The sequence below is a fragment of the Rhineura floridana genome, chromosome 4, assembly GCF_030035675.1.
Source record: "Rhineura floridana isolate rRhiFlo1 chromosome 4, rRhiFlo1.hap2, whole genome shotgun sequence".
Lineage (NCBI taxonomy): Eukaryota > Metazoa > Chordata > Lepidosauria > Squamata > Rhineuridae > Rhineura > Rhineura floridana.
Window position 1 is genome coordinate 193,045,877 of NC_084483.1, and position 26,831 is coordinate 193,072,707.

At 41.8% G+C, this 26,831-nt stretch overlaps 1 protein-coding gene across 22 annotated transcripts in view; it reads right to left on the minus strand.

Annotated features, from left to right (window-relative positions):
* The window catches only part of NRXN1 (neurexin 1), a 1,438,606-nt gene that overhangs the window by 891,347 nt on the left and 520,428 nt on the right, over positions 1–26,831 (minus strand). For 11 of the 22 annotated variants that reach the window (XM_061625672.1, XM_061625674.1, XM_061625664.1 and 8 more), the window contains 3 exons: positions 12,666–12,967; positions 8,845–8,889; positions 7,682–7,843 (listed from right to left, as the gene is read on the minus strand). In XM_061625672.1, coding sequence (XP_061481656.1) covers positions 7,682–7,843; positions 8,845–8,889; positions 12,666–12,967 — 509 coding nt within the window. The remainder of the gene's footprint in view (positions 1–7,681; positions 7,844–8,844; positions 8,890–12,665; positions 12,968–26,831) is intronic. The other 11 variants (XM_061625675.1, XM_061625671.1, XM_061625680.1 and 8 more) reach the window with 3 other exon arrangements.

Here is a 26,831-nt window from a genome sequence, read left to right on the forward strand (position 1 = left end):
AGGCCACAACTTCTGTATTGATTACAGTGACATGAAAAGGGGTTGGCTCGGTATGGGTGCAGGATCCTAATATCGCATAGCTCAATTGCTGTATGAAGCCAACCCCCTCCCGCCAGCCTGAGGATGCAACCTAGGGGGTTGGCATTCCTCCCCCTTTGGGGAAAGGTGAAGGGGAGGCATGAGGCCTCCTCAGCATGGATTGATATTGTGGAGGTTGAAGCCAACAAGGGGTGCTGCCTCCCCTCTTGCCCCTTGAGCTGGGGCTTTGGGTATTTTGGCTACATCCCATAAGGGGACCCCTAAATGGAAAACTGGGGGCTAACCCCCTTTACTCATAAAATGGATCCTGCCCAATGCCAACTCCCATCAATGAAGTTGTGACAGTGGGGAAAAACAATAAAACCCCTGCTATGGGGAAGGCAAACACCCCTAGGAAAAAAATTCCTTAATAGCCCCATAAAAATTCCTTAACAGCCCTGTCAAGCAGTGACTGAACAAGTCCATAGCAGGAGGGAAACCGCAGCAAACCCAACCCTGAACTGACGGAGGCTGGGTGGGAAAAATATTTGCCCCAACTGGCTGCGGTGGATGGGGTGGCCTCCTTTAAATAGGCCCTGAGCAGACCAGAGCAGAGTCCAGTTCTCTCTCAGGTCCACTTGCAGGCCCAACTCCCACAAGATCCAAGCATCCCTGCACATGAACCCATGTATACACAGTAATGGCACAGATTCTGGATGTTTTTAAAAAGGTGACTTGTCTGATATTGATACTACTACAAATCTTGCCCCCACTACTGAAACCTTCCCCCTCCTTCCACTAAATCCTGGAACAATGCCCCGAGAAAGGAAACCCAGCCGTGCCAATTCTATATACAAATTGCATAAGTCCTGTCATTCATTAAAAAGAATCAGCTGGAGGGGGCACTATCTTCCTTGGTTTGCCTTAATAGCACCCCATAAATTGCACAATCATCAGAGAAACATAAAGTCCGAACTGGAATAGGACATATAGTACTGAGTCCAACTGCCCACCAAAGGAAGGGTATTTTGTCCCCCACTCCCCTAGCAGTAAAAAAAAAAAGCAGTCATTACCAAAATAGCTCTGTTTCTTGTAAACCACTTGGAGGTTTTTGTATTTTTTACAGTCTATAAGTTTTGTTAAAAAAAGAAATGAATAAAACAAATGAGCTGAGCTGTGTATGGAAGGGGAGCTCAGCCCCGCCGCTGCTCCTTAGTGCATTAGGAGCTTAAAAGTTAGTATTGATGCATAATTTCTTGTGCCAACCAGTCCAGAGGATTCTTATCTTTAAATGGGAAACGGCTCCTGTTTTTAATGTCATTTTGCTTGGCCTCTTTATTTCTCAGCTGGAAGGGTGCAGTGGAGGGCATGACAGCATTGCCAAACTCTAGCATATTGGTAAGGCTATTTAAGCTTTGGGGATGTCATGGGGGGTTACTAGCAGGGCAAGGGGGCATTGGTTGGGCTTTTCAAATGCTCATATCTAATGCTTGTAAACCTTGTTGATTTTTTTCAAGTGCTTAATTGGAGCACTCAGAAACTCTTTCTCTCTCCCCCCCCCCGTGTTTGTTGGTGATAAGGATGGGGGAGAATATCCACTAAATCGGACCTGGCACCAGATTCCAGCTGTATTCTCTGGTTTGCCATCCTTTTGGACCAGCACTGATTTCTTGTGGCAGGCCGTGGCTGTAATTGGCACAGATTTTGCAGATTTGCAAATCAGCAAGCATTTTTTTAAACCTTCCTCCTATTTTACTGTGATCATTCATGTAAGCTACCTAAAATTATGCAACATTTTTCCTGCCACCAAAAAACCACGTGGAACACAGTGATCATTCATGTAAACTACCTAAACATTATGCAATGTTTTTTCTGCCACCAAAAAACCACATGGAATACAGTGATGATTTATGTAAGCTACCTAAAATTTATGCAACGTATTTCCTGCTGCCAAAAAGCCATGTGGAACACAGTGATGATTCATGTAAGCTACCTAAAAATTATGCAATGTTTTTTCTGCCACCAAAAAATCACATCAAATACTGTCATCATTTACATAAGTATCTACATTGATAACTATGAAATTTTGGCCACTGAAAAACAAACAAACCACGGATCGAATCATCCAAAAAAGCACCCCGCAGATCGAATCGGCAAGTGCGAGAGCAAGTGAGAACAAAAAAAAGGCGGATCAGGATCGAACGTCAGACTATCAGAATGCAAGGGGATCAGAACCATGCAGCGAACCCCATCCCTAGTTGGTGAGGACTTATGGAACCCTAACAGGACAGGACAACCTGAAGGCTGAAGTACACTAGAATAAAGTCCTGTAGTGTACTGATGTAGACTCAGAGGCAGGAAATTGTGATCTTCCTCAACAGGTTGCCCTGACCGATGGAAGGCAGCAGCAGCTGCAATGTTTATATCAGGCAGCAGCGCTCATTTGATCCTGTGGTGGCACCTGTAATTTCCTCCTCTGATTAGGAACCCTGAGAGTACAGGGAGCAAGCAGGCAGTACCTAATCTGGATTTAAGACCTTTAACACCTGATATGTTCTCCAGCAAACAATCTGAAGTACACTGAGCAAAGTCCAAGCAGGTTTGATCAGTGACAAGTATCAGGGGTGGGTGGGGTGGATTTCCATACAATTCTGCTGCAGTCCCTGCAGTATATAGATTTTTCAGAACAGCTCCATTATTATTCTCAATATGTTCAGTGGGAGGGCTCCCCATCTGTGCAGAGAGATCCACATTGCCTGGCTGTGTCAGTGAGGTAGAGAGAGAAGTTTGTTTGACCTTTGGATGAGTCACTACAAGCAACATTAGGTGGAGGAAGCTCTCTGGTCTATAACTCCCACAGCACTAAATCTTTAATCACCACACATTGCAGAGCAAAGCCACCTAGGCAAAAAATGAATAATGCATCCTTGACTTTCTCAGATGCAAACATAGCAGGCAAGTGGTGATCTTTAAAAATTAAAATTTCTAGTGATTGGAGAGGAGAGCTCAGGTTGTGAAATAAAGTTGCAAGGTGGTTCAGAGCGGTGTTTTTTCCCCTCTGGATTCCCCCTCCACACACACAACACCCAAATTGATTATACACACAGTATCTCTGTTATGTGGCTTTTCTTTTCTTTTACAAGAAACCTGGATGATTATCTGTCATTTCAGATGAGATGCTACTAGAAAATTGTCTCACTGGTCATATTATTTCTAGATGTGACCCTTTTTCACAAGAACAGTAATATCAAATGATGAATTTTCATTTGGAAAGGTGGTGGTGGGGAGTGAGGCAGATCCAAGCATTCAGAACAGTTCAAAAGAGCCAAGGGAAGAGAACAGTGTTGTTGAACACAAAACTGTCACGATTTCTCAGATGAAAGCAAGCCAAACTCAGCATTCATTTAAAGCAAGAAGGACGGGGGGGGGAGAGAACTGTAGACTATAAGATTACATCCTTTACACAATGATGAAAAAATACCTGATAGAAATCAATAAAGGATAATTTTTCTGTGGGATTTTAAAGACGTTCGTTTGAATTCTAGCTCCCAGACAGAGAATGTTTTGTGTTTTTTATATCTATAAGACTGGATACTGTAGGAAAAGTGACTGCTAAAGCAGTCAGACTAGACTCTCTGTTAAAGGGTTTAGCAAAGTGTGTTAAGTATGTCTTTGCCTGACTAAAGAGACTGGGGGCCACAGAGACTAATAGCTAGAGATGCTTACAGAAGGTGATCTTCCTGAAGGGCTAAAGGGGCAGGTTTTTGCCCCTTCCCTGGTGGGAGGTGATGTCATTGCTGATGAGTGTAAGAAAACAGTAGACCTGGGGCCAGTCTTATATTGAACTGGGCTAAGAACAGACACAGAGGCTTGACTTGCTCTCTGTGATGAATCCAAAGCTATGGATTTATGGGGAGGTGTTAATAGGGGGAGCAAGATCTGTGTTAATGCTGCGAGCCTTTCCATCTTATGTTCATCCTCTACAGACGTGTAAATAAAACCATGCATTACAAAGATAGCACAGTCTTTTGTGACCTTCATTCTAAGTAAACCTAACCTGACCACCTGAAATATCTCACTACTCAGAGATTGGGGTGTGCATAACAATATTATACTGTAGACGAAATAAGCATCTAGATTAAATCAGTAAATAATAATATTATAGATCGTATATTCTTTTCTATCATGGTTATATTTGATGAGCTATAGAGGGGGACTGAGATGACAGGAATTGTTGGTTAGGTTCAGGATAAATATTTATGAAACGAAATCATCATCCCTATGGTTGTTGGAATGCACAGCTTTTGTACTTATTTGGCTGCATGACCCTGGTGCAGGACAGAAAATGGACTGAGCCCTTACTAGTTTGGCTTTGGTCCTTATATGGAAAAGGACTTGCACTCTCCAGGAACATGGACATTTTGAGGCCTTACACACTGCCAATAGCAACATGCATTCTGCTGAAACTACAGCAGGTACAGCAAGGGCTTCTACAGTTGGGGAGCCTGGTGGAGGGACACCACCATCAAATCCTAACCCACACCATCTATGCATGTTGGGCATTAGGATTGCTCTGCCCAAGCGGTTACATAATGGTAGTGGATCTTCCTTATGAAATGTAAACTAGCACAGTAGCCTTCAAGTGTTTAAAGTAAACGCTTCCTTCCAAGTAAAGCCTACCTCATTAAGCCAAGAGAGAGTCTATAGCCATTATTTGGGGAATAATCTTCAGTACTAACAGTAGAAACGTTTTCAACATTATAGAAGAAACTGGGACACTCCACTTTTTAAGATATATTACTTGAGTTAGTATAACTTCAGTGATACCTTGCTATGTTTTCCCATCTGTGCTATCTCATGCTTAGTATACAGTATATTTTCTTTGGGCAGCAGCTAATAACATTGTACAACCACCCCTTGGAACAATTGTCAGAAAATTGCCATTTAAGACATCTAAAGAGAAAGTGGCTTCCAGGATAACAGATGTATCCTAAACGGTGGGCCACTAAAAATGGTTACATATTGGTACTGGATTTTTCTTATGGAAATCAAATGACAAAAGTTATGATCTTCACAAATAGGGATCTATGGTTAGCTAAAATTTGCATCCATGGAACACACTTTTGGATTCCCCCTTATATGTGTGTATTTTTGTCATGTGTCTCCCTCTCTGTGTCTTTCACTCTATTCCCCCTTTTGCTTTCTCCTTTTCATTTTCTCTCTGTTTGCATCTGCCTCTTCCTGTTGAAAAAAAATAAACTGTTTATATTTATAAAAAATATAAATTTTTGTGGTGCATTGTAACATGCATGTGTGGGTCTTGTCCCACTTGTTGAAGGTCAGTGATCTAGTGAGCTTGCATGTTAATTTAATTCTGGTGTTGACTCTGTCCTGCCTTGATAATCTATTCTATTCCATCTGTATAATCTTATCTGTTCCGTTACTTGTGTAGGGATGAATTCACAAAGAGCTGAAATTAACGTTAACAGGTGTGGAGAGACTACATCTTATATGTTTTAATTGAAAAGAAGGTAACTGGGATTGTAAACCTCTTAATAGCCGAGGGATGATAAGAGCCTCCGGTGGGGGGAAGTATTAAGTTTCAAATCTTGACAATATTACTAATTTTAAAACTGAATTTTATTTTGCTTATAAGAACATAGGTACATTGAAAGCTGCCTTAGACCAAGTCAAACCATTGGTCCATCTAGCTCAGTATTGTCAACACTCTCTAGGGTTTCACATTCCACACCTGTACCTGGAGACACCAGGGATTGAACCTAGAACCTTTTGCATGCAAAGAATGGATTCCACCACTGAGGTACAACACTTCCCAAATGCCCCACTTTCCAGGCTTACTGAAGGATGCACACAGTGCTCAAATGAAAAGCGTAATTGTAAAACAGAAAAATAGTGGGAAGAGGGATTAATCTTGCCATTCTAAGATTGTTTCCTTATTTCATTGCACCCTTTGATATTCTGCAAATTCTAAACTATGCATGCACCCCCCCAAAAAAAACCCTCCTTCACTTATTATTAGGATACTTGAGGAATTCCGTCTTTGTGAATTCCAATACAAACTGATTTGATCAGCACCTCTCAGGCTAATGTGTGGATCAGACTTTTTTTTAATTACCCACTGACTAATGCTCTGAGGCAGTTATTGGCTCAAAAGATAAGACACATAGTGCCATTTAAAATGTAAACTTTGAGAGAGAAAAACTTTTAGAAATGCATATTTTGTGAGAAAACATTTTAAAAATATGCATTTGAATGTGAATTTTCATGCAGATCAACGTGGAAACAGAATGGAATAAGCTTATAAATGACCACATGGTACAAGTGACACAGAAGAAAAATAGACTGATTTGTCCATTTCTACTTATTACATACATTCCCTCTTGCTGTGTGGTGCCTTATTGGCAATGCAGCAGCAGGTTTTCTCAAGAGAACAACTTTCTTGGAATCAACCCTACCCTTTTACCCATTCTATCCTTTGAAAAACTCACTTGATTCTTTTTTCTCTTTTTCATAGGGCAATGGAATTTTATGCACAACGTTTTTTAAAAGATGTAAAGCCCACTTCCATGATTTTGTTTCTCATACATCTAAAGAAAACACTTTCATTTAATCTAAGACATCTCAAAAGATTTGGCTATGTTTCCTGCAATATTATCCCCATCAACTCTTGCACAGAGACCAGGCTGTAGAAAGGAGGAAAAGTGCCCATCCTCGGCTTGATCTTTAAGATTCTGAAGTTCTCCACCAGTGGGTGGAGTCTAATACAAATAGTTTGGAGGCACAGGCTTAAAAGGCCTCAGTCTCCACTTAACCTGTGTTAGAGCCAATTGTTCACTTGGAGCTACCTATGGTTCTGCTACTCCTGATCTGCCTTGTTGCCTTCTCTGTGGGTCTGATGCCAGATCCTACAATCAGCAGTGGAAAGCATCCCCATTAGTTGATTTAACATAGATCCAGATATCTGGTGTATGCATGAAGACTTTCATACGTTCATTTTCATTGGAAAAACGTGACCTAAAAATCCTTTGCACCCTCACACCCACTTCTCACTGTTAAAAGCAGTGCCTGGCGTACATCCCTTCAGTCTGCAGGTGAAGAGTCAAAGGAACACCTCTCCCCAACATACTAATTTCTTATGTGCAGAGATTTTTTGAATGGCTGTTCAATGAATACCTTGAGCCCTCCTACCCCCAGTCTTGAGTGGTACAGCTCAGACACATGTTTACCACCTCAAGGAAAATGAAGCCCCACTCACATTGTGCAACAAGAATATCCTCCATGCCATTCATATCCTTTTGCAATATTAAAATCTCATAGAGATCCTGACAAAGCATAGATTTGTATGAAAACAATGGCAATGATTCTTTACACTTACATTGCACTGTTAAAGTAAAGGTAGCAGAGTCTATTTTTACAGGCACTTCCTATGTACAGGACATTCAGTCACACAGTAGATCAGTCATGAAATTTGTAGCGATGGATAGAGGAAGTGGTGTTAGGGAGGCAGGGTCATATGAGGGTCTTTTGCAGTGGGGTCTCAGATTTCAGACATGTAAAGGCATGTTGAGATTATGAGGCCCCAGCCGTCGCCAATCTCTAGAATTCATGATGGGATGGTATTTATGGTTGTGACATTATTTACCTCTTTGAGACAGCCCATAAAGTTGTTACTGACTGGGGACCCAGGCAAGTCTGCTGTGCTAGGGCTGCCTCCAACATAGAAAAAGTCGTCAGAGCCCAACATGGTGTAGTCTTCTTGTGTGTAGCCCGTCGTGGTCAGAATTCCGTCCACAGATATTGTCACCTAGATAACAAAGCACAGGGAAAGGACACGCTATACTCAGACCTACATACTGCTGTCCTGGGATATGCCTGGTTTTTATTTTTATTTTTTATTATTTTTTTTGAGACCTAAGGCGGAGCCCATTTTCATGTCTGTTTGAGGTTTAGTCTTGGATTCTATCCCTAGGAGCTCTATCTAGTTAAAAGAGTTGTCTTATTATTGAGCTAGTGTCAGCAGTCCCTAATGGCAACTCAAAAGGTTGATTAGCAGACACAAAAATGGTGTTAGTAGAATGCTTCCCTAGGTTAGTTTAGCTGGTGTTACATATTAGTAAGTTCAGTAAAAGTCTGTCATTGACTAATAAAAAGAACGTGCACCTTGATAACAGAAAAAAGGCACAAGCAATATTGCCAGCAGCACCATCACTGTTTGCACCATATATACTGCAGCGATTGTCCATGCAAGAGCCTAAATTCCATGCCAAAGCGGGGGGGGGAGAGAGGGGGGGAATCCCAGCAAATAACAACCAAGTGGCAGCAGCACACTCTGATGTGCGCATGCAGGAAAGCGAGTGTCAGAGAAGGAGAAGAAAGGGAGAGAAAGGAATGGAGAGAACCAAAGGGCTTGGTTGATGAAGTAACAATGTGTAGATGTGTCACTTCGTCATTCTCATCCGTGCCCGCATGCCATGCATTATGAATGGTTAGGATGCCGGCCAGGCTGGCGGCACATTAGGCCAGCTTAATCCCTTGTTAGTTAACCACAGCTTTTGATGCAAAATGTTAACGATGCCCCTCTACGTGTGAGTTCAAAAAAAGAGAGAGAGAGAGAGAGAGAGAACTGGACAGGAACAGATAAAGTGAAAGAAAATAGGAGGTCAACAACAGATGAAGAGGAGGTTAAAAAAGTAAGCAGAAGGGTACCAACCGCAGTTCCTCTTTTGTTAATGATGTCTACAGTTAAAAGAAAGAAAGGAAACACACGGCAAACCCAAAATAAGAAACAATTAGAATGATATCTACCGAACAATGTAGTTTGTTTACCATAGCGTGTCCAATGCCTGAGTGCTTTGTGGAGAAGGGGGGAGAAAGGAAATTAAAAACTTGTGAACAGAATAACGATCGTTTACTTAAAAAATATGATGGTCACTACCAATGTTAGTACATTATTTTGGTTCAGGTAACGGTTAGTAGAATGAAACATTCCATGAATGACATGTTAGTTATTAAGCATGTTAGTAACACAGAAAAAGGGCAAAATAATTTTACAAGGAAAAATAAAAAAAGCAGACTAACAGATATGCCTCCACAGAGGTAACAGCAGTTGCATTTTCCTGCAAATATAGTTATATAGAGAGTGATAGAGATATACTGTAGAACTTATTTCAGCTCTCCACTGGACAGAAACAGACATAGTGACCACATTCCTTTTGTCTTCCTCCAACTGAGTGTTTCTGACAGACATTCAAAATGACTCTTAGGGGGTGGAACGCCTAAAGCTCATCAGCTGACCACTGCTTCTCCTGACCCCCCAATCCTCCCCAAGCTCATATCACAGCAAATTGGTAGGAATCCCCTAGTACTCAATTTTTTTTTGACTCGGCACACAAGGACTTCTTTTCAACTCCAAAACTTCTTTCGGTCATATTGATGGACTTTAGGATCACAGTTTACTGCAATGAAACAAAGCAAATATCCTGACACATATAACAATGAGTAGAATGGGTTTCTGCAGCTGACTCTCTGGCCATGCACCTGCTAGGACATGTCTAACAGGTACCTCTAGCTCCCATCCCATGGATTTTATAGGTTGGTTTCTTTGAACAGTTTTGGATGAGCAAAGGCAAATCTAGAAAGTGGACCACCTGCCCTTCTTATGCCAGGTTTTGTGTCACATAAGAAACTATGCTGGCAATATATTGTCATTTACTGGCCTGGTTCACATATCACATTAAACCATAATTTTAAATAAACTATGGCAATGCATGCTGCTCAAAAGTCACCAGTTTGCACCTCCACCACTCTTGCATTCATGGTACTGGGGAGGAAACACTCATGGGTTGTTTTCCCTATCGCAAGCCATGAGTGGTAAGCTGGAAACCTTGGCTTCCATTTGTGGTTTGTTTGGAGATAAACTAACTGTGAGCACTGGTTCTTACATAACATGAAGCCAGTCTCTGCTTTGTTTCCTCACTGGCATGGCAAGAGCAGGAGCAGGAGCAGGAGCAGGGGAGGACTGAAGTGGGGACTTTTGAGCAGCTTGCACCAACACATTGCTCACACAGTGCTCATTTTCATTAAACCACAGCTAACCACGGTTTAATGTGGTGGTGCAAACCAGGTCATTCCTACTATTGTATTTATGCAATATGTGAATGGCTTTATAGTTCTTAATCTCAGAACAACTCTGAGAAGTAAAGTTGGTTTTGATCATTTCAAGCAAATCAGGAGAGAGAAAGCCTGAATGAGTTGTGGCTTCTCCTATCAAACTTCTAATTTAATGCCTGAAAAGGATTTTGCAGTAGTCATACATTGTTTTGAACTTGCATGCATATTTCCATAGCTTACAGCAGTAGGGCAATAAAAGGAAGTACTCATTGCACTTCCTCTCTACTACATTGCACTTCCCATCTCACTGCTTCATTGTAATGCTAGAAGTCAGCCTAATTAAGCTCCAGTGTACATGCCCCACACCTAGTGGTATCAATGCTGCCTCCTTCATGATATTCCATGTTATAAAAACATGATCCTTCTGACAGCATATTATTTTAGCATATCACACAAGCATTTTCCAGTTGACATGAAAGCAAAAGCCTTTACACAGAATTTGAACACTATAGAAGGGGTAGTGACCACACTATATATGTAAAGGGAGGCCTACGTTAGGCTCAAAAGCAGCAATTTGCCCAAGGGCACCCAAGAAGAAACATGGCCAAGAGATATCAATACGCTCCACAGCCAAACCCAATACCATAGTATCTGTCCTATACTATTATCCCAATGGATAATCAAATGAAATACAGTATGGTATTGGCCCTTACCAGGCATGTCTATATTCCCATCTCAGCCACAGATTCACTAGATGTCCTTTAGCAACTGATTATATCTAATCTGAAGTTTCCCTTCAGTAAAATAATAGCAAAGCATCCAGCTGGTTGCTTTGAAGGTGGATAAAACAACGAAAGGGTCACCACAATTTTTTAATCTGCAAATCAAGCTGCAATTGTGAAATATCGTTTTAGAACAAACAGTTTAAGGTACAGTCCTGCTATCACTTGTGCATTGATTTCACTAGTTATTTAATATATTTAAAAGCATAATGTTTAAAAAATTTCTTAAACTGCTTAATATTATAAAATTGTTAACTGGTGTACAATAACTTTTTGTATCAATAATGTACATGCACAGCTACAGCCTTCGGCCATAAACTTTTGATATGCATTTTAAATACTATTTATATGTAATTATCATCTACATGTGAAATATGTGTATAAATCCATCTGTATAACACCATCACCCCCTCCACATTTCAGTGGAATAGTCATACTTCGTGTTTGCAAATTGAGTTCCACCACTGCAATGAGTGTGAACTTCATATGGTTGGAGAAATTCTTTGTAAAGGCCAAAGCTTCTGCACCCATGAACAACTGGTGCATCAGGATGAATACATTACAATGAGAAGATAACAAATGGCATGACTGCAGATGTTCCCCAAGATGTGTGGGGATTATCTGGATAATGGAATGAGCATCAAGAACTGCAGAGAATGAGTGGTTTGCTGATTACATCTCTGCAGGTTTGCAGGGAGATATAGCTAGATAAATATATAGTGTGAGTTGTATCCAGTGGTGCAACACTATTGGTGCAACACACTTTCATGTGTGCAACAGAATGCCTCTTTTCCTGTCCCCTCCAACACCATCTCCAGAGGATCCTCCACAGCAGATTTTGGGGGGCACATTGGGAGGGGGAGGAAAGGAAATAGAAGTCCTGTTGTGTCAATGTACTGTCTGGTGCACTACAGAACTTATACACCTAATAATTAGTTGAGATTGGATGTTTGTTCATCTGAACCCAACCCACAGCTGTGTCAGTGAGGTGATGAAACCTGAATATTTATATCTGTTAGGTAGATAATAAAGAGCCAGTGTGGTGTAGTGGTTAGAGTGTTGGACTATGACCTGGGAGAGCAGGGTTCGAATCCCCACACAGCCATGAAGCTCAGTGGGTGACCTTGGGCTAGTCACTGCCTCTCAGCCTCAGAGGAAGGCAATGGTAAACCACCTATGAATACTGCTTACCATGAAAACCCTATGGGTTGCCATAAGTTGGAATCGACTTGAAGGCAGTCGTAGGTATTAGAAATTGTTCATTATTTATTCTGTAATCCATTCTAATTTATTTCCTACATGGACATCTCTATTTTGAATTAATTGAATTAAAATGCATGGATCACAGGAGATTTTTTTTAAAGAATCTTTTTTTCTGGGCAACAGAAATTAATGCCCTTTAGATAACTACAAACATGAAATAATTCCCTAAGAACTGGAGTGGATGTATACATCATCGGTCTCCTGTTGTAACAGTATTCTTTCTCTTTTCATCATCCCTTATTTATTTGGCTGCAGTTCTAAAGTTCAAAGGAACCCTGGCCCACAATTCCTTTCTAGGAGTGCCTCTGCTCATATGTGGTAGAAATGATCCATCTCTTGATAACACATTGAAATCTACATTTCAGAGGCCGGCTAAACACTCAATGGCATGTTGTACTAACTGCAAGATCATCAAACACTTAGCTGTGGCAAAAGCAAAGTCAGTTATTGCTGTATCCATTGTACTGTTACCTGACGCAGATTCCTGGTTACTTTGACATCATGCCAGGCATTGTCATTAAATTTCCCATTCACAGGTTCCACTAGCGCTTCAAAGGCCCCTGAGCCCAAATTAATAACCAAGGAGACAGCTCCGTTTTTCAGGGCAAGGTTGACATAATCAGCTGATTTTCCAGTGTGAAGCATCAGTCCATTCCTCTGAAGAGTTTTAAAGGACAGAGTTATTTCATCACTGCTGCTCTGGATAGGGTTCTGGGACAAGTCATAGCAGAAATACTCTGATCCTTTGAATGTTGCAATATATTCTTCTTTTCCTAAAAAAATGAGAGAGAGGAGAGAAGGAGAGAGAAAGAATCTTTGAATATGTGGATCTAAAATAAATACAATTCACAAAAAATAGACCTCGCTTTTCGAACATCAGCTACACAAAATCATTTTTTTACTAAAGAAATATACTTAAATAAAAACACAGGAGTTGTAATCTTATGCACAGCTTTGAGTGCCCTTTTTGGGCAGAAAATTAGCCTATAATTTTTAATATAACCACATGGATGATTAATTAACGCCGCAGTCCATGGACCTGCTATTTCAAATTCGCCTCAGTGAAGTCAATGAGAAAGGCTATATACATTCCATGCACTGGCAGTTTCATTGTGCAAACACCGGATATAATAGCTGGTGCAAAAAAGAAAGAAAGAAAGAAACAACAGACAAGGGGTGTGCATCAGATTTGGAAGAATTCCAAATCCTAAGGCAAAGCAGGGTGCCTCAGATAGATTTTTGCCTTGCCAGAAGTGAAGTGAAATCTCTGTGAGGCAGCACAAGTTGAAGCAGGGACCCTGAAGCACTTCATGGCACCTCAGTGATTAAGAAGTAAAAAAAAAAATGCTGCAGACAAGCAACTGCTGAAAGCAAAAGTAATAACTCTACGCTTGCCATAGCACCTGCATGGGATGATGCCAGAAGGAAAACATACACCAGAGTGGAAGAGGATGGAAAGTCAGCCCCATTGTGATGGATGGGTCAAGGGAATTGTTTACCCAGAAAGAGATTCCCTTTTACTTTTACCTCCCAAAACAAATTTAAAGATGCCCAGCACAAAAGCCCCTAGACCTATTTGTCTGTAGTTTGGCAAGTTTTATAACAATTCCCCAGAAAAAAATTAGGGGAGAGTAAGTAATTCCTTATTCACCCAATGTAAAACTGTAACAGGTTCTGTCACAGGAAAACCACTGCAAGTATCTTGAAATTTGAAAGGATTCATGCACACAGAAGGGGTATCTTGCCTCCAAATTTCAACTGGTTCTGCTCCCAAATAATAGAAAAAATGTTATAGACTTTTCCTATGTGCTCTCACCCCAGTGTGTTAATGTGGACTGGTGTGTTATTCCCCCCCATTCTCAAGCTTCTGAGAGTTGCCTAGAAGATGTGTGGTAAACTGCCAGCCTGCATCAAAAGAGGGCATCGGCCAGCAGGATTGTCTCAAACTCAGTACATGTTTATTTTGAAAAATTGCCAGTTTGAATGTCCACATTTCAAATTTTAATGTGAAATTTTGAATTTAAAATGCAAATTTTGGATGTGGCGTTTCAAGTTAAAATTCAGGTAATTTAGGCATGCTGACATCTCTTGCTTATTTTGATTTTGGCTGGCTCTAATTGTAAAAAGTGATAAACTGACAGTCTACAATCAAATATTGTCAGATACTAATTGCCACTGTATGTCAACTAACAAATTTTACCCAGTCTACTGCACAGTACTACTGCATAGTAACTGTCAATAAAAATGAAACATTACTGTGTAAAATGAACCACTGCCAGGCAAAAATCTGGTGGACAAATCAGTTATTCCATTTTATTGATGCAGAATATCAATCAATCAACCTGTATCAGTGTAAATTGGACCCCACAGAAGAGAGCTTAAGCCTGATCTCCAGTATTTTCAGATGCTTCTTCCATCTTTGTGTGTGTGTGTGTGTGGCAACACAAACATTTATCATCTGCTAAAGGATTAGAGCAGCTGTTGCATGTAGGAATTTCAACTGACATCCATGCCAGATTAAGGGCTCCCTGGACCAATTTTAAATGTAGTGGAGGAATACAACAGATGTAGTGATGTGCAGCCATTGAAAAACAGACTTCCTATAAAAGGAGCTCATTCTCTTTTAAAATATGCAAAATGGGGCTGGGAGAGAATACTTCTTGAAATACAGGAAAGCCACTGCCAGCCAGTGTGGAAAATACTGAGATGGATCAATGGTCTGACTGAAGATAGCTTCTTATGTTCAGTTATAAGATGGGGGATACTTGGCTCAACAATACTACATGTGAGAAGGATTTTGGGATTGTTGTGGATCACAAGCTGAATATAAGCCAACAATGTGATGTGGCTGAAAAAAGGGCAAATGCTATTTTAGGCTGCATTAACAGAAATATAGTTACCAAATTGTGTGAATTCCAGCTCCCCTCTTTTCAGCACTGGTTAGGCATCATCTTGAGTACCGTGTCCAGCTCTAGACACCGCACTTTAAGAAGGATACAGACAAACTATGACAGGTTCAGAGGAAGGCAACAAGGATGATCAGGGGACTGGAAACAAAGCCCTATGAAGAGAGACTGCAAGAACTGGACATGTTTAGCCTGGAGAAGAGAAGACTGAAACGAGATGTGATAGCACTCCTCAAGTACTTGAAAGGTTGTCACATAGAGAAGGGCCAGATTCTCTTCTTGATTATCCCAGAGTGCAGGACATGGAATAATGGGCTCAAGTTACAGGAAGCTAAACTTTGGCTGAACATCAGGAAAAACTTCTTAACTGTTAGAGTGGTACAACAATGGAATCAATTTCCTAAGGAGGTGGTGGGCTCTCCAACACTGGAGGCCTTCAAGAGGCAGCTGGACAGCCAGCTGCCACGTATGCTTTAATTTAGATCCCTGCATTGAACAGGGGGTTGGACTTGATGGCCTTATAGGCCCCTTCCAACTCTACTATTCTATGACTCTATGATTCTATGCAAGGACAATTTACCTCTCCACACCCAGTGCCACAGTCCAAAACCTATTTTCCCATGTGGCTCCTTTTAAAATAGGAATAAGATGTTGGGAGATCTGATTATGGATTTCTCAGTTTTGTTTTATTTGTTTGAACTGTGGGAGGAGGCCACAGAGGGAGCAAAAAGAATGGAGAGCCAAGGGAAGGAAGTAAAAGACAGGGGGACAGAAGAGGCAACGGTGATAATGTGATAATGGGAGAATGTGAGTCATAGTTTTGCTTTGGTTGGGGATGAGTTACATCTGGACTGATGGTTCCCATATTTTTTCCCCCAAAGACCCCTTGAAAATTGCTGAGGGTCTTGGCAGATCACTCACTGATTTTTTGCCTGTTGTAGCAATTGCAATGGGCTGTGCTAGATGCTATATGATTTGTAACTATCTTTTACAGACCTGCCGCAGACCACCTGAAGCTCATGGACCACTGGTGATCTGTGGACCACAGCTTGAGACCCCCTGAACTGGACTTTGTGCACCGGTCTATGTGAACTCCTCATAATTGCACTTATCAGTTGAAGATCCAAAGATGTGCAACTGCCATAATGAGATGGCTCTGCCAATTGCATACCTAAGAAACATAGATTGCCTTATACCTCTGTCAGACCACTGGTTAATCTAGCCCAGTGTGGTCTACACCAGGGGACTGGAACCTCGGGCCCAGGGGCCAAATGTGGCCCTCTTGGCCTCCTTATCTGGCCCTTGGGACTCTCCAGGCCCCACATCCTCCCAGGCCACACCCCTCACAGACCACTTCCTCTGTAAAGTGGTAGGCTCCAGAGCTTTTGCCTGGTTAGAATGTGTTCTCCAACTGTGATAATGTCTCTTTCCTGGATGGAGAGGTATGTTTCTGTAGAAACCTATGGATTTTGCATGGCTTGAGTGTAGCCTACTGTAGAAAGGCAAGAATGGCATATGTTGCTCCACCTACTTTTTGCCTCTGGCCATGACCACCACTGGCATGCTACTCCCTGGAAGGCTGCCTATGAGGGAACATAACCCTCAGGCTGAAAAAAGTTCCCCACCCCCTTGTCTAAACTGACTGACAGCAGCTCTCTGGCCAGGGGCATTCCCAGTCCTATCTGGAGATGCTAGGGTTGAACCTGGGACCTTTGGTGACAAATGACATTCAGTTCACATGAGAGTGCTTTTCTTCTGGCACTGTTTCGCCATGTAAAGTATCACCTCCAGAATGACCAGAAAATGGAAATGGACTGCCTTTAAGTCGACCCCGACTTATGACTGCCCTATGAATAGGGTTTTTATTGTAAGCGGTATTCAGAGGGGGTTTACCATTGCCTCCCTCTGAGGCTAGTCCTCCCCAGCTGGCTAGGGCCTGCTCAGCTTGCCATAGCTGCACAAGCCAGCCCCTTTCTTGTCCTCAACTGCCAGCTGGGGGGCAACTGGGCTCCTTGGGACTATGCAGCTTGCCCACGGCTGCACAGGGGGCAGGGCACGTAACCCCTGAGCCACTCACTGTGGGGGTGATCTTTAGCTGGCCCTTGATGCCCAGGAGACACAAGCGGGGATTTGAACTCACAGACTCTGGACTCCCAGCCAGACTCTCCTCCCCACTGTGCTATACCAGTTTTTACAATGACCAGTACAAAGCTTAAATTGCAACCATCTTAACCAGCTGTGGTAGAGCTGAAAGCTATAATTTTTTATTACCTCTCTCTCAGTACTTTGGCGACAATATTGCTATATGTAAGCAATAGTCATGAACCTTTTATTCTTTTTCAAGCCCTTGAACAATCTTAGAGAAATCTTTTAACAACAATTGGTTTCTTATTTCCAACTTTTGCTGCCTCCAGAATCTCTCTCCCTCTCTCTCTCTCCTGAACTTTCAGATTTTTGTTGTTGCTGAACAGCCCTTTCATAACAGCCAATTAGGCACAATAAATACTCTCAGCGTCTATGTATCCCAGCCGCAGTCTGTAATAGCTATACAGGCTAATATAAAAAATCACAAATCACAGTCTTGGATGCAGTTACTGGACTCTGACACAAAAGGAGACCGGAGGGGGGGGGAACCTAGAATACATTCTGTAACAACTTTGCAACACAGCACACGGGAAACCAAGAAACATGGCAGCAAATTTTATGGAAATGGTTCATCCCAACAAAAGATTAAGTGAAGACTACTCAATATGATTTTAAAAGGTATCAACCATCTTCAGTATGGAGACATTTCACCAAATGGCTCAGTGTATAGGTTCTGTTTCAGGTAAGATGAATCTTGGGCTGATGTGTAGACACTTACAGATAGAAGGTTTTGCGGGTACAACAGTATTTTAGGATTTAACAACCCAAACTTTGCCTATGGCAAAGAAACTGGTGATCATGTCACATAGGTAGAGATGGAACATTAAATTTTTTTTGACTTTGGAATAATCTGCATGGAGGGTTTTTCCAAATTCCCATCTTACTCCTTGATCTCAGTTTGACACGAGTGTACCCCAAATCCCACCACTGTACTTAATTGTACAGACATATTTTTATGAACAATTACAGTTATATGCACACATGTTGTATGCATGCAGTGAGCACAAAGTGCAATATATGTATTCTGTACGTAGTGCAATATCTTTGGAGTTAAAATGCCTCTGAATACCAGAGGAACTTGGGAACTGTAGGTGGGGAGAGTGCTATTGCACTCCCGTAGGTATCTGACTGGCCACTGTGAGAACAGGACGCTGGACTAGATAGGCTTTTGGTGAGGTCCAGCAGGGCTCTTCTTATGTCCTAATGAATATTTTCATTTTTATTTTCTTGCATTTATATCCCATCTTCCTTTCATCAAGGAACTCAAGGCGGCATATATGTGGTCTCAGGGGGTCTCCCATCCACGTGCTAGCCAGACACTGACCTGCTTAGCTTCAGCAAGGTGGTGGCCTCATGTGCCTTCAGACCATACCCTGGGCCATACCTGCTGGCTTTTGTTTTCCCATCCACAAGAACTGTTCAATTCTCTGTCTGCCTCCCCCTCTCCACTCCAGCATCCAGGAAGTGACATCAACTCCTGTTCCGCTCCCCTCCCTCACAGTCTGACTCCAGTCCCACTCGTTTCATTTAAATGCTGAGGGTTAGTTTCGGATATTCAGGCTCGGTCAGAGCAGAGAACAAGCAGCAGGGTTTTAATTCCAAATATATATACCTTCTGATGGTGTGTGTATAATAATGTTTTAAGCTTGGAGCAAAACACCTCTATAATCTATTTTTCCCATCCTTTGAAATCGTGTTTCTGCATATGAGTGCATTATTTACAAATTTGGTGTGTGCATTATTCCTATTATGAAAAAGATACTAAATGAGCAGCTTGAACAGAAGTGGACACTTTATGCCAGAGGCAATCTGACACAAGACAAAGCTCAAGCACATTGGAATCCATAAAACAGTAGATAAATCCATTTGAAAGATTCCTCAGGCATCTCTACATCCAGGCAAGGCAGACACATCTATACATTTATGTGTCAGATCAACAAGTCTATAATCCTTGGGGAAAACCTGTTCAGTGGGCTGCTGTGTGAATTGGCCTATAGATTTAAGGGCATTTAAGGAAAACTGTGGTAGAATCTGAACAGATAATTTGAGACAGAGTGGTCACCCAACCACATCATAATCTAGGACAGGGTTAGGTGCACTACTTTTTAAAAACCGACTTATCAAAATGCAATGTACAGTTACATATGTTTAGCCAACCAAAATTAATAGGTCTGTGGTAGATAGTGGTTATTAGTAGAGATTGAAAGATCTGTCAATTTCAGTTCTCTCCATTTATCATTTTTCCAACCTTAAATTCAGTTCTCCACATGTCTGCAGCATTTTTAAAAAATGGGGGGGGGAGGTCTCATGAAAATTTCCCAGCATTTTAGTGCATATTTCTCCTCATAAATATTTTTTGCAGGAAGTTTTGACTATTCTACACATTTTTGCAAGCCATTTCTCATCATATGATGCATTTTTTGCATGTTATTTTCTCTCTCACACACACACACTTTCTCCAAATATATGTATTCTGTAGCTTTTGGTTGGTTGGTGAACTGCATTACAAAATTCAAATGAGTGTGAATTTTGAAGGATGGCTGTGTTCTGATATTGTTTGGGAAAATGCAGATTTGATACATTTGGCTTGAAATGCAAACAGAATCAACATTCTCACCCATTCCTACTTATTAGTTTCAGTGACCTCAAATGCACTAAACTTTGGGGTGGATTGTGCCAGTTATCTATCTGTATCACTGTATAAGTGAAGAACGTCAGCAATTTATAAGAACATAAGAACATAAGAAGAGCCTGCTGGATCAGGCCAGTGGCCCATCTAGTCCAGCATCCTGTTCTCACAGTGGCCAACCAGGTGCCTGGGGGAAGCCCGCAAGCAGGACCCGAGTGCAAGAATACTCTCCCCTCCTGAGGCTTCCGGCAACTGGTTTTCAGAAGCATGCTGCCTCTGACTAGGGTGGCACAGCACAGCCATCACGGCTAGTAGCCATTGATAGCCCTGTCCTCCATGAATTTGTCTAATCTTCTTTTAAAGCCATCCAAGCTGGTGGCCATTACTGCATCTTGTGGGAGCAAATTCCATAGTTTAACTATGCGCTGAGTAAAGAAGTACTTCCTTTTGTCTGTCCTAAATCTTCCAACATTCAGCTTCTTTGAATGTCCACGAGTTCTAGTATTATGAGAGAGGGAGAAGAACTTTTCTCTATCCACTTTCTCAATGCCATGCATAATTTTATACACTTCTATCATGTCTCCTCTGACCCGCCTTTTCTCTAAACTAAAAAGCCCCAAATGCTGCAACCTTTCCTCGTAAGGGAGTCGCTCCATCCCCTTGATCATTCTGGTTGCCCTCTTCTGAACCTTTTCCAACTCTAGAATATCCTTTTTGAGATGAGGCGACCAGAACTGTACACAGTATTCCAAATGCGGCCGCACCATAGATTTATACAACGGCATTATGATATCGGCTGTTTTATTTTCAATACCTTTCCTAATTATTGCTAGCATGGAATTTGCCTTTTTCACAGCTGCCGCACACTGGGTCGACATTTTCATCGTGCTGTCCACTACAACCCCGAGGTCTCTCTCCTGGTCGGTCACCGCCAGTTCAGACCCCATGAGCGTATATGTGAAATTAAGATTTTTTGCTCCAATATGCATAATTTTACGCTTGTTTATATTGAATTGCATTTGCCATTTTTCCGCCCATTCACTCAGTTTGGAGAGGTCTTTTTGGAGCTCTTCGCAATCCCTTTTTGTTTTAACAACCCTGAACAATTTAGTGTCGTCAGCAAACTTGGCCACTTCACTGCTCACTCCTAATTCTAGGTCATTAATGAACAAGTTGAAAAGTACAGGTCCCAATACCGATCCTTGAGGGACTCCACTTTCTACAGCCCTCCATTGGGAGAACTGTCCGTTTATTCCTACTCTCTGCTTTCTGCTTCTTAACCAATTCCTTATCCACAAGAGGACCTCTCCTCTTATTCCATGACTGCTAAGCTTCCTCAGAAGCCTTTGGTGAGGTACCTTGTCACACGCTTTTTGAAAGTCTAAGTACACTATGTCCACTGGATCACCTCTATCTATATGCTTGTTGACACTCTCAAAGAATTCTAATAGGTTACTGAGACAGGACTTTCCCTTGCAGAAGCCATGCTGGCTCTGCTTCAGCAAGGCTTGTTCTTCTATGTGCTTAGTTAATCTAGCTTTAATCATACTTTCTACCAGTTTTCCAGGGACAGAAGTTAAGCTAACTGGCCTGTAATTTCCGGGATCCCCTCTGGATCCCTTTTTGAAGATTGGCGTTACATTTGCCACTTTCCAGTCCTCAGGCACGGAGGAGGACCCAAGGGACAAGTTACATATTTTAGTTAGCAGATCAGCAATTTCACCTCTGAGTTCTTTGAGAACTCTCGGGTGGATGCCATCCGGGCCCGGTGATTTGTCAGTTTTTATATTGTCCATTAAGCTTAGAACTTCCTCTCTCGTTACCACTATTTGTCTCAGTTCCTCAGAATCCCGTCCTGCAAATGTTAGTTCAGGTTCAGGGATCTGCCCTATATCTTCCACTGTGAAGACAGATGCAAAGAATTCATTTAGCTTCTCTGCAATCTCCTTATCGTTCTTTAGGACACCTTTGACTCCCTTATCATCCAAGGGTCCAATTGTCTCCCTAGATGGTCTCCTGCTTTGAATGTATTTATGGAATTTTTTGTTGTTGGTTTTTATGTTCTTAGCAATGTGCTCCTCAAATTCTTTTTTAGCATCCCTTATTGTCTTCTTGCATTTCTTTTGCCAGAGTTTGTGTTCTTTTTTATTTTCTTCATTCGGACAAGACTTCCATTTTCTGAAGGAAGACTTTTTGCCTCTAAGAGCTTCCTTGACTTTGCTTGTTAACCATGCTGGCATCTTCTTGGCCTTGGCGGTACCTTTTCTGATCTGCGGCATGCACTCCAGTTGAGCTTCTAATATAGTGTTTTTAAACAACTTCCAAGCATTTTCGAGTGATGTGACCCTCTGGACTTTGTTTTTCAGCTTTCTTTTTACCAATCCCCTCATTTTTGTGAAGTTTCCTCTTTTGAAGTCAAATGTGACCGTGTTGGATTTTCTTGGCAATTGGCCAGTTACATGTATGTTTCATTTAATAGCACTGTGGTCACTGCTCCCAATCGGTTCAACAACACTTACATCTCGCACCAGGTCCCGGTCCCCACTGAGGATTAAGTCCAGGGTTGCCGTCCCTCTGGTCGGTTCCATAACCAACTGATCTAGGGAATAGTCATTTAGAATATCTAGAAACTTTGCTTCTTTGTCATGACTGGAACACATATGCAGCCAGTCTATGTCCGGGTAGTTGAAGTCACCCATTACTACCACCTTTCCTAGTTTGGATGCTTCCTCAATTTCATATCTCATCTCAAGGTCTCCCTGAGCATTTTGATCAGGGAGACGATAGATCGTTCCCAGTATTAAGTCCCTCCTGGGGCACGGTATCACCACCCACAACGATTCTGTGGAGGAGTCTGCCTCTTTTGGGGTTTCGAGCTTGCTGGATTCAATGCCTTCTTTCATGTATAGAGCGACTCCGCCACCAATACGTCCTTCCCTGTCCTTCCGATATAGTTTATATCCAGGGATAACCGTATCCCACTGGTTTTCTCCATTCCACCAGGTCTCCGTTATGCTCACTATATCAATGCTCTCCTCTAAGACCAAGCACTCCAGTTCTCCCATCTTGGTTCGGAGGCTCCTAGCATTAGCGTACAGGCACTTGTAAGCAGTGTCTCTCTTCAAGTGTCTTTGGCACTTGTGGTTAGGCCTGTGGTAATTTTGCCCTTCTGAATTGATATCCTGTGCCCCTGTTCTCACAATGCCTACTTCTACGCCTACCCCTTTTATTTATTTTTTATTTTATTACATTTCTAGACCGCCCTATAGCAGAAAGCTCTCATTTCTTTGGTTTTTATCCCAGGGGATATGTTTAACACAGCTCAACAAGGCCAAACCACACATTATGCTTAATGCACGGTGTGGAGCTACTTGACCCTTTTTACATTTATTAATTATAGGTGTATGAGGAGGATCCAATGGGTACCAATGAGAAGTGTCCCCCCCCCAAGCATTCTAGGCACACTGAATGCGGAGGATGTTTTCAGTTTTGATTGTGCTGTGAGGAAAAATATAAACATCCCCTCCCTGCCTGTTATATTCTTGGTAAGGATCCCCCACCCATAGTTAATAAAAAAATAAAGAAGTAGCTACATGCTATCCATTATACATGTGTAATTTGCCCTTAATTCACTGTAGTCACAGCAACATAAATTGGGAGTCATAACTGAAATGGAATTCCAAGTCCCAAAACAGGTTCACAACCTTGGACAGCTCCTTGAAAGTTTAGGCTAAAACCCAGAGCTGATTCGCTGCCCCACTGATGCTAAAGCAACCAGTCTCCACTGGAGAAGTACTCTTTAGAAGGGATAACATGTCTAGTATCTTGCAGACATACACACTTCTCAGTTTATTGTGCACTCTCAAATATAGAAAGGGCTACAAAAACCACCAGTGCAGAATCAGCTTTGCCCCGTTTGCCCAGTACTTTCCACACATTAGAGAATATGGTGGACCGTGCAAGAGAGGTTCCCACGTAGCTAGCAATTCAGTTTTCAATCCATGAGTCATGTTTTATTAGTTATTGTGAAGGATGTCAGACAGAATCCAAAAGATGTAAACAAATACAGATATACAGGGATCCTGGAAACCATTCAAGAAGCATAACACCTTTTGTGCCTCCTGTCAGACCTTTCTCTGAAACAAGGCGAAGTCTTGTGACTCTCTGGCATTTTCCTTGAGGAAGGACATAAGAAGCCCAATCAGCAACTCTGCACCTGGTGTTGTCATTGTAAAGATCAAATCAGTGTCACTGGAACTGACAAGCATCTATTTAATGTGTCTCAGAGGTCTATCAGTAAATCAGGGCAAGATAATATCTGAATTCTTATTCTTTGGCCACAAGTTTTTCTTTCAATCAATACCCAATGGATTATGCACTCAACAGAATACGTTTTTGGTGTTTCCTAAGAGATTTCTATTCTCTTTAAGAGTTGAAAACAAGGTTTAGGTTTTCATATACTACAATGCCAATGTATCTTAGGAACAGCAGTCACACATTCCTTTGTGCTTACCTATGTTCTGTAACTCTGTTCACTAGCAGATGGCTCATGCAATACATTAGGCTCACCATTTTGTTCCTGAAGGTGAAGGTGTCCCCGCACTTGTAATGCAAGTCGTTTCCAACTCTTAGGGTGACGTCTTTGTGACGTTTACTAGGCAGACCATATATATGGGGTGGGATTGCCAGTTCCTTCCCTGGCCTTTCTTTACCCCCCCCCAGCATATGTCGGGTACTCATTTTACTGACCACGGATGAATGGAAGGCTGATTGGACCTCGACCACTTTTACCGGAGATTCGACTTCCTCCTTCCGTTGGAATTGAACTCCGGCCGTAAGCAGAGCTTCGGCTGCATTACCACTGCTTACCACTATGCGCCACGGAGCTTTTTTTTCTACTGGACCTCTTTCCCTTACTAATGGAAACATGCCATTGCTCCTGCAACGTGCAGCCTAAACCAAGGGGTGATTCAGGAGCATTGTTACAGGGTGGCCCAGGTTTTTTTTGTATTGCACCCCAGATCTCCTGCTTCTTTCCCTCCCCCCCCGGTGTTTTTTTTTAAAACTGCTTTGGACACATTGCAAAGCAGTAGTGACTGGTGTCCATTGGGACTGGCAGGGTGGAAGACAGGGAGACCATCAGGAGGGGAAGTTAGACCAATAACAGGGAGAACCAGCCCCTGACTTGTAAGTAAGAAGGAAGGCAGTTGAGGGCTGGCTAAGGGCAGTTGGTAGGGCAGTATCCCATTTGCCCAAATGGTCCAGCTGCCACTGCTGCTGGGTTACTTCAGAAAATCTTCTTATGGAAACGATTTACTGATTTTGTAACCTTATTGCCAGTTGACCCATTTGGTAGTACCATTATTTTATTTTATTTATGTTGCTTTGGTTTTAAAGTAGTAACTTATTCTTATTTATTAATCACCTTTCAGCAATCCTATCCAAGGATGTAATTTTAATACATGGTTTTAGTGAGTGTATGTGTTTTAAAATTACCGATTTTATTTTATATCTTTTTTATTTTATATCTTAATGTTTTTAATGTTTTTGTTGGCATTTTAATCCATGTTTTATGCTATCTACTACAAACCACTTAGAGGTCTTTTATTCAAGTACGCAGTATATATAATCAATAAAAATAAGTCTCAAGGTAGTGTACAAAACACAATAAAAACAGGAAAGAAAACAGTTAAAAAACAGCACCTAAAATAGCGGAAGAAGACTTGAAAAACAATTCAAAGTGAACACCCATAGCAGAAACCTATTCATCCATCTGGGAAGGCTTGCTGAACCAAAAATATCTTCAGTTGTTTCAAGAAACTGCTGATAGAGGGAGCCTGTTGTATCTCGACAGGAATGGTGTTCCACAGAACAGGAACAGCCACACCAAAAAGCCCTGCTTCCATATGCTATACACCACACAGATATATTTTATATGATTTTGCAACATAGAAATGAATAAAAATAAAGGCACAAACTAAGATATGCACATTTGTTTCATATTTTATGCATTTTTTCAGGGGCATGTGCCCCAAGCCTTTTGCTGCCCTGGTCTCCTGCTGGCAGGAAGGGTGGGATTGTTGTTGTTAGGTGCCTTCATGTCGATTATGACTTATGGCAACCCTATGAATCAGCGACCTCCAATAGCAGGAGGAAGGGTGGGATATAAATCTAATAAATAAATAATTAAATAAATAGTAAGTCTTTTAAGAGCCAGTGTGGTGTAGTGGTTAAGGTGTTGGACTACGACCTGGGAGACCAGCGTTTGAATCCCCACATAGCCATGAAGCTCACTGGGTGACCTTGGGCCAGTCACTGCCTCTCAGCTTCATGAAAACCCTATTCATAGGGTCGCCATAAGTCGGAATCGACTTGAAGGCAGTATATACATACATAAGCACCAAGCAGTGCCTGCCCGGGGTGACTACCCATAGGTGATTCACCATAGCTCTTTCCAACAAGATTGCGTAAGTTCATTTTTTTCTGAATATGCATAAACAGTGAAATAACGCAAAGTTCATTTACGTGTCTTTTGTATGCAGAACCAGGCCACAGCTATGGTTGTTTGCACATACGGGAAATGTCTTGGTTACGATGGATGGGAAGGAGGACTCTTTATATCAATGTACCCCACGTTCAGGCCATAGAAATTATCAGTTAGATGGGCAAATGGACAAACATCCATTAACTCACTTTCTTTGTGCACAAGCAGAAATAGCTATGTGCAGGAATTATTTTAAGTGTGACAACTCATTTTATTAGCAAACTAAAGGGACAACCATGGGATGCCCCATAACACCTGAGGTAGCCAACTTATATATGGAGTAGGGTTGCCAGGTTCCTGGCCTGAGACTGATCCTGTATCTTTAGGAGAAGAGAAAGTCAGCCAAGTGCAGGTGTTCTTGCAACCCTGTAATGAGAAAAACCACAAGGTGGAATTCTCCCTCCCCCCTCCAC